The 11,685-nt window shown below is 35.7% G+C and overlaps 1 protein-coding gene across 1 annotated transcript; it reads left to right on the top strand.

Moving 5' to 3' along the window:
• The first annotated feature begins 7,290 nt into the window (after positions 1-7,290).
• On the top strand, positions 7,291-10,966 carry LOC114472256 (protein S100-A1-like). Its single transcript, XM_028461454.1, has 3 exons — positions 7,291-7,480; positions 8,316-8,461; positions 10,706-10,966. The coding sequence occupies exons 2-3, from the start codon at positions 8,321-8,323 to the stop codon at positions 10,865-10,867; spliced, it is 303 nt and encodes a 100-aa protein (XP_028317255.1). The 5' UTR covers positions 7,291-7,480; positions 8,316-8,320; the 3' UTR covers positions 10,868-10,966.
• Positions 10,967-11,685: the final 719 nt, after the last annotated feature.

Below are 11,685 nucleotides of genomic sequence, written 5' to 3'. Positions count from 1 at the left end.
AGTAAAGGAAATGAATCATCTTCTTTTAATCTTAAACACTGGAGTCCTGCACTTTTTGTTTTTAACCACATATTAATGGTAATATTAGGCCAGTACACAAGGATCAGATTTGGCAGTGAAATTATGATCCTCATTTCTAGGAAAAAATGAAGTATTTATAAAACATATTTCTAACCATTTTTGTTTTTTAAACCAGAAGATAAGATTCCTAAAATATGTTGTTGCCAGCCATTCATAAGGTTCCTCCTGTCCAACACACTATAGAGCAGCGTTTTTCAACCTTGGGGTCGTGGTCCCATGTGGGGTCGCCTGGAAATAAAATGGGGTCACCTGAAATGTCTAGTGATAATAAAATATTTAAAAAATGACTGATTAAATGTATTTTTTTTTTTTTTATTAAGAATAACCTTCCCAAGTTCCCTGTTAAGCCCTTAAAGAATAAATAGATGAATAAAAAATGATAGTATAAAAGAATAATAATAGAACAAATTATTTAAACACCAGTAATATACATAGAATATGTATATTACTATGTATATACATATTAATATACACATTCTATATGTATATTAATATACATTAATATGTATATACTAATATACATATTAGCATATATACTAATATGTATATTAGTATATATACAAGTAGAATATATTTATAAAATCATATATATTTGTATGATTTCTACAAAAATCATACAAATATTTAATGATCTACTAATCAATAGTGACAATAATATCACAGAAAAAGATACACAGTGTAGCAAGAGGCAGAAAGCTCAACCAACTTAAATCATTATTATTCTTTTTCCAATTAAAACACTACATACATTATCTAACAACTGTTCTCTATACTTTCACTTTCTCAAATATAAATCTAGTTTTTTTTTTTTAAACAATATATCTTATTATTTGTAAAAGAACATGTTGAACATATAGCACACATCATACATTGGGAATAAAAGAAAAAATAACATCCATAATGACAAAACACATCAAATGAAAACAAAATGACAGTAAGTTAAAAAAAACACACTCAATCCCTTCAGACATTGATACAGTACATTCTACTTTTGCCCCAAAAAGTCCATCAGTGGAAAGGAACCAGTGCTTTAATGGGTCCATGTTTTTTTTTATCATCTTTCATATTCAACCAGAAACTCTTGGCTTTGGATTTCTCTTTCCTTTCAGGGCCTGTGTGGAATTTTCCAGTTACTCCAGTTTCTCCCACCATCACAACATGGCTGGTAGTGGAGAATGTGAGTGCGCTGTCAGCAGCTGCTCAGCAACAAACATCCACTCTGACCTGTAATTAGGCAGCAAATAATGACTCACATTTGGAAGTCCATGTAAACTCCACACACTGACTAACCACGGTGAGGTTTCCTCTGCTAACTTTAGACATTCCAATCAATCTAACATAGGCCTGGAGGCTAGGAGAAAACCCTTTGGAAACACAAGAATAACCGAAGCCCGAGTGAGATTCGAACCAACAACCTTCTTCTACCCAATGCTGAACCTTGTTTTCTTTCAAAAACTTTGGAGACTTTTGTCACATTTGCAACATACTGTTGATCAGAGATGGGAAAAGTTTATCAGAGTTGGGACCAAAAGAGATTGTCTGACATTATAGAAGAAACACTAATATAAAACAGAGCCTTTTGTCTATTTTTCTAGTTATTTTGTGTGTTTTTGTTGCCATTTTGCAATTTTTTTTTTTTTTTTTATCATTTTCTTGAGACTGTTCACTGTTTTGGGAGTTTTTGTAGCCATTTAGCGTATTCTGTTGTCTGTTTGTGTGATATTTGATGATATTTTGTGAGTTTTTGTTGTCATTTTGTGTATTTTTCTGTCATTTTGAAAGTTTCTAAAGCCATTTTGTGTATTATTTTCTCCGTTTGTGTGTTTTTCTGTCATTTTGTTGATATTGTCTATGTTTTTGTACTATTTTGTGAGTTTTTATTGTCATTTTGTGTATTTTTCTATCTTGACTTGACTGTTTACTTTTTTGTGTCATTTTGTATGTTTTTCAGTCATTTTTTGGCATTTTATTTTGGGGCTGCACAAAATTAGACCAAGAGCCAGATGTGGCCCTTGAGCCACCAGTTTCCAGCATGTCTGCTATAGATGACAATAATTACTAACTCACAAAATTCATATCTTGATGGTTTTTTTTTCTCAAAAAGGTGATATAAAATATAAATGTCAATATTTTTGTTTACGACAAAGTCTTCCTCAAAAAACCGTCTCTGGAGGCCATCTTTAATGACAGCCAGCTGCACAACGTCAACATGAGAATACTATACTGCTAAAAACAATAAAGTTCCTTCACTATGTAATAAAATACTAGCAGCTGCAAAATGTACACAAATGAACCCTGAAAAAACAAAAAAAAAAAGGCCAGAAGGAGGAGTGAGGCGGTGCAGAGAGGAAACTATTACATAAGCTTTAAAATAAATCTATATCCATATAAACAATATTGTCTTTTCCTAAATCTTTTATGAAAAAAAATCTCATTATATCCTAAATCTTGATATATTACCCAGCTCTACTTTATACATTTTTCCCCAATGAGTAAATCACAAAAATACCCACATATGATACCTAATAAAAATGTAATTTACCATTTTTCAGACCTATTGATCATCTGATTTCAGTGCTGAGTGCTAAACTAAAGACTAAGATCCTCTAATGTAGCTCAAATATTAACAGTGCAGTGTTCATAATTCATGAATTAACTTTCGGCAGCTTTTATTGACCGTTATGTGAAATAGAAAAAAGAGCGCAAACAACTGCAGGACTTAATATATGATTATTATTTTTTTTTTTTTTAAATGTTTAGGTTTTATTTAGAAATGACATCAAATGCTGATCAGAAATAATCTATGTAGTAAGTCAGACTTTGAGAAAAATGCATTAAATATTGGTTTTATTAAGTGAAAACTGTGAATTAAAACCAACATTTGCTCCCAATATTCAATCTGCTTCATGATCCCAGCATATGAGGCGGATTTTAAAGAGGGATCAATCACGTGTGGAAAACGCCTTTTCTTTCTATCTCAGCTGAAAACTGTGGTAAACAGAGGCGTTTGTGGCTATAGGCAGACTATATGTATTTACACAAGGCTCCATCAGCCACTAGAGGGCCCCAAAGCTGAGTTATCAGTTTCATCTGAGGAGAAGAAAATGTACCTGTAAATTACTGTATCTTTAATATGCTGTGAAAAAAAATGTACAATTAAAAAAAAAAAAATCATGTTAAAATCATAAGCTGTGGTTAATGTTTTTGAGGAATAAGTCAAAATAGTCGGAGCTAAAAGTTGTGCAGTTTATTGGGAATCATTTTTAACATTCACGGCAGCATTTAGAAAAAAGATCAATCTATTTTGTGTGTTTTTCAGTATTTGAGTTATTTTGTGTGGGATTTGGTGTCATTATGTGTGTTTTTGTTGTCAATTTGTGTATTTTTTTGTCATTTTCTGAATTTTTTTTCTGAATTTGTGCATTTTTAGTCATTTTTTTGTATTTCTGATGTTGTTTTGTGTATTAGTCTCTCATTATGTGTAAAATGTGTTGGCATTTTTTTTGTGTGTGTCTGGAGTCATTTTAAATATATGCTTTTATTTTGTGTGTTTTTGTAGTTATTTTTTGTGTTTAAATGGATGTTTTCTGAGTCATTTTGTGTATTTCTGGAATCTTTGTGTTTCTGTTGTTACTTTGTGTACCTTTGGAGTTATTTTGTGTGTCATATTGGGCTTTGTGTTCCTCCGAAGTTTTTGAATTACAACAGCTCAGGGGCCGCATTTGGCCCCTGGGCCTCTGATAGGGCCCCACAAAGCTAAAACTGTCTGCTGATACAGTGTTGTTGTTTTTGTTTTGTTTTTTTACATATCTTTATGTCAAGGATCAACCGTAGCAGTGGAGGCAGTCAATAAGGAAACCAGGCTCCAGGTTTTGATGCATCAGTTTATCTGTTTATTTTTTTTTTTTTTTTAGTTTGCACCACAAGCACCATGTACTTCAATCTCCATTCCACTCCCTGCTGAACAGAATGAAGGTCCTTATATACAGGTGTACCACTAATTAGCCTGTACCAAGCATGGGGTGACATAAAATGTGCATATTAAAAGTACAACATAAATATTTACACAAACACTTCCTCACAGACATTATCACAAACACTAACCCTGTATTAATATCATTAATCTTATTTACATCTCCTAAATTATTAAACTACATATTTACATTGAGCTACACACATCCAGCTCCCCTGTTCCTAGTCTCTGCTTGGTCTCTCCCACCTGGAACTATAAAAAGGTGTCCAAAAGCCCCAGGGAATTCTTTTACCCGAACACCTCAGGAAAGAGGACGAGACCACGCACAGGTAAGCTTTGTTGAAGATCACATTTCAATCACATGCAAAATACCAGAACATATTTAATTGTTTTATCTTTCATGTCACTGCTAAGTTATTTATCAATGAACTGAAAGGTATTTTCTGTGTTTATCACTAGATGAATCCTGTGGCCTGAACCATGTGCTTCACCATTTGACCAATAAATTAATTAAACCAATACAACAAAAATGTCTCTTAATTTCATTAAGCACAGCAGTTTGTCACAGTATTACAATTGACTCTTTTTTTTTAAATTACAACAGTTCATAAGTGTAACAGTCCATAAGTAACGTCACCTCGTCGTTACACTTTATTTTATTAAAATCTTCCAATGTTTTCACCAAAACCGAATATTTTAATTTCAATTGATAAATTCCTAAGAAATTGAGCTGAAAAGTGAGCACTGAAGGAGATTTAAGCAGGTCCTGTTTAAAAACATTCTGAAGATGTCATTGTTATTGTTTCATAAATCATTCAACAGTAGCAGTAGGGTAAATATGATTAGTCGGGATAAAGGATACAGCGTCCTTCTTCGGCTTGATCAAACATTTGCTCTGTGACTAACTGCCTCATCTCGTCTTTCCATCTTCTGTACCAGCGATTCTCAAGTGGTGGGTCGGGACCCAAAAGTGTGTCACGGACAGCTGGTCAAAAATCAATAAATACTTAATGTCTCTCATGTTGGACTCGTCTTTTATTTTGAAATAAAATTTTCTTTTGACAGGCATGCTGTGAAATGCATGTTGCACAGGAAAATAAAGTAGATTTGTTCTTAAAAAGCTTTACAACAGCAATTTTTGAAAAAACTCAATTTTTGATTGGTTGAATTCTAAAAAAAAAATTTAAAAACAAATATCACGATTTAATGACCGTGGCAAAATGTGGGTCTCAGGGTGAGACCAGTTGAGAACCTCTGCTTTAATGAATGGTTTATGCATCACAAAATATAGCTGATATCAGGGTATAAATAAGTAAATATATATGTATGTATGATTTGCTAGTGTGTTTTTCAACCACTCTTAGAATTTCTAGTAATTTCCCATTATTCTAGAAATATTCCCATTCTAGAGTGAAATAAAATTAAACTAAAGATGCATTAATTGTATCCTGTGGTGAACTTTTGTCATATTATGGGAAATGTTTGTTAGTTTTAGAATTAAAAAAAAAATGGGTTTAGGATTTATAAAAGTATTAGTAAGTAAAGTAAATGTTCTATTATTATTTACAATTTCCAAAACCTTTTGATGCTTTGGTTGAGTTAGTCACCCATATCTACATTAGGGAGCTTTTGCAGTCTTGTATTAATAGGTCAGTCACTTTACACAGTGTTTGTGTGTAGTGGCCTATCAGGCTTTAAAGCACACTATTTTTTATTATAAAGCAGGATTTTGCATTGGGCTGATGCATGTAAAAACTGTACAGCTTGAAATGAAGTCACAACTTGTAATTTACTGTACAACATTGATTTTAAGGGATCGTAATGGTCTCTGCTTGAAATAAAATGTTCTTTGGACAGGCGTGCTGTGAAATGCATGTTGCACAGGAAAATGTAGAGATTTTCTCTTAAACAGCTCTTAAACAGCTATTTTTGAAAGAACTAAATTTGGTAGGTTGAATATTAATTTAATGACCGTGGCAAAATGTGGGTCCCAGGGTGAAAACAGTTAAGAACCACTGCTCTAATAAGGGTTTTCACGGCGCGTCATCAACCCGGAAGTCGCCATTTTGGAGATAAGCAGCCGGTTTACAAGCAGCTCACACATGAGCAAATCCCGAATTTTGAGATGAAATGGTGAAGGATTGCCGTGTCTTTGGCTGTGCTAATCGGTCAGAACGTGAAAAACTTGTGGAGTTTTATAGACTACCAAAAGTCCTAACAGATCAGGGAAGAACAATGTCTGTATTTTCTAGTCAGTAGTTCTACATCAGGAGAGCGGTGACGGGAGACTCGCTCACCGTTGTTGCACCAGTTGTTATTGGTGTTTATGCAAACACCTCATCTCCCGTCTTACATTTAAATCCAGCTTCAGGTCGTCCAGTTTGTTCTCCAGTTAGCGGACATCAGAACACAGGATGGAAGGAAGCGCCGTTGTCTGAGTATTAGCTCTTAGCTTGCTGGCTAGCCCCCCTCGGCATCCCTGCTCCTGCCTCTGATCACACCGCTTACGTCTCCTCCGCTGGTACGAGGCTCCGCTACTCCTTAGGCCACTGGACATTGTTCTTCCCTGATCTGTTAGAACTTTTGGCAGTCTATAAAACTCCATGTTTTTCACGGTCTGACCGATTAGCACAGCCAAAAACACGACAATAGTTCCTCATTTCTTCTCAAAATTCGGAATTTGCTCGTTTGTGTGCCGTTTGTAAACCGACTGCTTATCTCCAAAATGGCGACTTCCGGGTTGATGATGCACTGTGAAAACCCTCTATACCCAGTTATCCCTATCTCTAGCAGCTATCTAGCATATTAACTCCTAATGTGGCACCAGAATCTAACAGACAAGGGCGTAACTGAAGAAAAACATCACTCACAGGGAAAAAATGTCAACTTTTCCAAAGAACTCATCCTGGGTGGAGTTAAACCATGGGGCTTTTTTTCTGCTCACGTGTAGAATTCAGATCATTTTACTTCTAGTTTTTCCTTCTAATCTAAAACACACGTGTCATTGCAGTGTTTCAGTTGGTTTCCTTTTGTTTGATTTGAGTAAATCTTCTCCATTTCTGTGTCAGTGAGTCTTCTCTGGGTCATTTTGACTTCCACTAGTGTTGTCTCATCCCTGCAGTGCCTCACTTGTTCCAGCATGCATTGCCTGCCCTCTCCACTGCCCACAGTCTGTTTCCTGTGCTACTCCCTTCTTCTGTTGCTCCACCCCTTTCTCACTGTCCTTCTCCTTCCTGGTGTTGTCATGCTGGGTGTGCATATTAGTGAACCATTTGGGCTTCTTTGAGAGTGTGTGTGTGTGTGTGTGTTTTATTGCCTCTTCTAGGATTTATTGTCTGCTGCTGACTTCTGACTCCTTTTCCTACCAAACCCAGTCGAGGACTGAACACACTGCTGTGCTTTTCGATTCTTTCCTTTGTGTTGGAGGTAAGATTGCTTAGAACCTCGAGTTCCTTCTTGAAGATTACATTTTTTATTTTTTTTGTTTAGATCAAAACACAAATTACAAAACCTCTGTTTCCAGTAGCTTGGTTGAAGCAACTGAACTTTGAAGGTGTTTTTTTTTCATCTCTCAGATTCTTCCATGACCTTTGTGGAGCTTTCTTTAATGCATAGCTCCTGTAATCTGGATTATATCAATGCTATTTTATCATTAAAGTGCCATGTAGTGATGCACAGAGTTTGCATGTTCTCCATGGGCGTGTATCACTAGCCTTCCTCTTTTTTAGAGAATTTTCCTACAGGAGTGAATGTGTGTGTGATTCTATGTGTCAGCCCTGCAATTGATACATGGATGGATGATGTTTATCTAAAATATAGCCAAATATCTACAATATTTGAGTCAAATGCTTGTTTTTCACAAGTCCAGATGATGCTAAATGACCTTTTCTTTGTACATTTTAACACAGCACTCTTACTTTACCCCAATTTGACCCTTTCTCGTGGGTTTTTTTTCTGGGTGTGGTCACTTCGTGTGCCTGTACACACATGTGTTCACTGCTGCCCTCTCCCTTTGCTGCAAAATCTTAAACATTCCAGCCCAACATTTTTGGAATTGCTCCAGCTTTACAGTAAATCAGATCCTTGCTGTTGTTGTTAAGCCGATCCCTTTAAGACCGGATTTTTATAAATAAATACCACAGGGGATGATGGTGACAGCTGTTTTACTGTAACTCAAGTTAAAAATAGAAAAAGACATTGAAACGAGAAACGTAAACAGCTAAATGTGTCTCACAAATGGGGTTTTTTTTCCATCTTTCAGCCATCATGCCGTCAGATCTGGAGAAAAGCATGGAGGGACTGATTCTAGTGTTCCACCGTTATGCCTCTGAGGAAAACGGCCGCTACACAGTGGGACGGGACAAGCTTAAGAAGCTGATAAAGTCCGAGCTGCCTGGTTACCATCAGGTAACTTTAGCCACCAGAGCGTGTCAGCACACTGTTTAAGGGGGGATCATTCCAGCAAGATTGTTTTCTTTTCTTTTTGGAAATAATATGTAAGTTTTCATTTATGTAGACGACTTTTTTTTCAGGAAATTAGATCGACCGATATGTTTCGACTGTCAATTGTCAGTCTTCCTCAGAGGCGTGTGCTGATTGCTTTGATGTGGCGAAGATTAGTTAATAATCACAGACTGTTGAAGACACACAAACTCTTCGGATAGAAGGACTCCAAATTAACAAATATATGAACTCATAAGGACACTTCAAAGAGATCAGCAGATGCCTCTGAGGAAGACTGGCAGTTGACAGTCGAAACAGGTCAGGAGATCTAATTTCCTGAAAAAAAGGTCTGAATAAATGACACATTCTACATTATTTCCAAAGAAAAGACAAAATGACCTTGCTGGAGCACAGATTGTCCTCTAAAGCAGGGGTTCTCAACTGGTCTCACCATGGGACCCACATTTTGCCACAATCATGAAATCGTGATCCACTTTGCTTTTGCTTTTGTTTTGTTTTTTGTTTTAAAATCCAACCAACCAAATTTGATTTTTCAAAAAATAGCTGTTGAATATTGTAAATAATCTTTTTTTAAACATAAATCTAGATATTTTCCTGTGCAACATGCATTTCTGCAACATGCCTGTCAAAAGAAAAGTTTCTTTCAAAATAAAAGACGAGTCCAACATGAGAGACATTAAGTATTTTTTTCAATTTTGATCAGCTGTCTGTGACCCACCCAGTACAGGTTCACGACCCACTTTTGGGTCCCTACCCACCAGTTGAGAATAGCTGCTCTCAAGCTGCTGAAGACCTTTTTGATCAGACATTCTGTATAGGATAAGCCTCATGGTTTATATAAAATCAGATCAGTTGCTTGGAAAAAAGATGTAAATGGTTGAAATTGTGGCTCAAAAGTTTGTTTTAATCTCCACTGTAAACATTCCCTATTAACATTGTTGGAAAAGTTTCATGCATTGCATTGTGGGATGTGGAGTCCTGGATGCATAGAAGTGTTTTTACTTAATTCTTTCCCTGATTTATTGTGTCTCTCTATCAGACTAGGAGCACAGTGATTCATTTCACACTATTTTGTTCTAAATTGGCTGAATTCGTATATTTTCGTGTAATCCCCAAAATAAACATTCGCCATTGTTTTGCTCCAACTTTTAGTTCATGAAAACACCTGAAATGTGTTTGGAAGTCACTTTGGCAGAGTTTTTTAGCGCAAACACAAGAAATCACAGTAAGAATGACATAAAAACACTTCTATGTACTCGTCTACAGCAGGGGTTCTCAACTGGTCTCACCCTGGGACCCACATTTTGTCACGATCATTAAATCGTGACCCACTTTTTTTTAGAATACAACCAAACAAATTTAAAATAGCTGTTGAAAACACACATATATAATCTTTTTTAAAGATAAGTCCAACATGAGAGACATTGAGCATTTATTTATTTTTGACCGGCTGTCCGCGACCCACCCAGTACAGGTCCGCGACCCACTTTTGGGTTCCGACCCACCAGTTGAGAATCACTGGTCTACGGGATTCCACATCGCACGATTATGAGCCAGTGTTTGCACTGAAGAACAAAACAGACTTTCAAGGGGCAATTTCAACTTTTACATATTATTATTAACTGTTGTGGAGAAAATAATCTCTGATTTATTGATCTACAAACTTAGTCTTGATTTTATTATTTTATTTTATTTTATTTAACATTATTTCCAGGACCTTAAAGCAAGAATTCTGCTTTTTTTAATTTATTTTTTTTTTTTTTTATTTTTTTTTTTTTAAATATAATAATAATAATAAAAGGAATTCTGCTTTAGAGTCTGTCCTCAGAACCCTGTAACACCCTTTAATAACTTGCTTGAAAACTGAAATTTGAGATGAAATAATGCAGCAGAAAACAATGAATAGAGACACATATACAAACTATGTTTACTTAATACTTCAAAATGTTGTGCTTTGACAGAAATATTGTGAAAAACACAGACGAGGTCGCCTTTTTTATCTGCATAATTATTTTGAGAAAAAAAAAAAAAAGCAAGTGAACTATTTGTCCTTTTGTTGGAATGCTAATGTCCAACTGGAAATGGTTCCGTGATCCACCTCTGGGCCTCCACCCATGAGTTGAGAAGCCCTGCTTAAGTGTGCAGATGCTGGTCTTATATTGTGCTGACACTCCCTTCCTTCTGCAGGCAGAGAAGGAGCCTGCAGTTGTAGAGAAGATCATTAAGGACCTGGATCCAGACGGCGATGGTCGCATTTCCTTTGAGCAGTTTCTTAGTCTGGTTGCTGGATTCTCGCTCGCCTGTGAGAAGGGTTATACGATGCAACTGAAGAAGTCAAAGAAGAAGTAAAAAAAAAATTATAATAACACCACAAAAGAAGAAACTACAATCCAGCCTCCTGGTGTTTGTGAAGACAGTTGGCTGCAATAAAAAAGTTCATTCTTATAAGACTGTTTTCTCTGAGTGTCCGTAGTCTACACATACACACAACAATGTGATAGGATATTTCTGGATAGGAAAAAAATAGCAGTTGGAAAATTAATTTTAATTCCGGACATACTTACACACTTACACACTGGGTGTGACCATATCAGCTCAATATTAAGAAGATAAAAAATAAAAACAAACCACAACACACTGGCTTGGAGTCAAACAGAGATACCAAACTCATTTTTGCCCAGGGGCCAAATACAGAGCAGCTTCATCCCAAGTGGGCTGTAGAATTTAGGCAGGAAAATTACAAATTTCAACATTAATGTGCCCGAGTTTGAAATTCTACATATAAATGATATTTAAAGTATGTAAGGCAATGACAATATCCAAACAATAATTGACATGTCAGTCCCTGCAGGATCTTATATTTCAAATTTCAGTGATTTGTTGACCAATTCTTATTTAATTTGAGGAAATTATGTGAAATATTTTAAGAAAAAAAAAAGCAGGATTTTGGGATTAATTAAGAGTTATTTGAACTAATTGAGAAATAAAATGCAATCAGGTAATAATTCATGTTTTTTCCATCATTTAATTTCTCTTTTGGGCCGAATTGGATGCTTTAAAGGGCCGGATTCGGCCCCCTGGGCCTCGAGTTTGACACCCTGTAGTAGAAGATCGTGACGATTTTTTTTTTTTGTTCCGACCTCTCCCTCGTGTTACCACTTGTAACC

Source organism: Gouania willdenowi, chromosome 11 (genome assembly GCF_900634775.1).
Source record: "Gouania willdenowi chromosome 11, fGouWil2.1, whole genome shotgun sequence".
NCBI lineage: Eukaryota > Metazoa > Chordata > Actinopteri > Blenniiformes > Gobiesocidae > Gouania > Gouania willdenowi.
The sequence above is the reverse complement of the archived record's forward strand: the minus strand, read 5'-3'. Positions and strand labels throughout refer to the sequence as shown.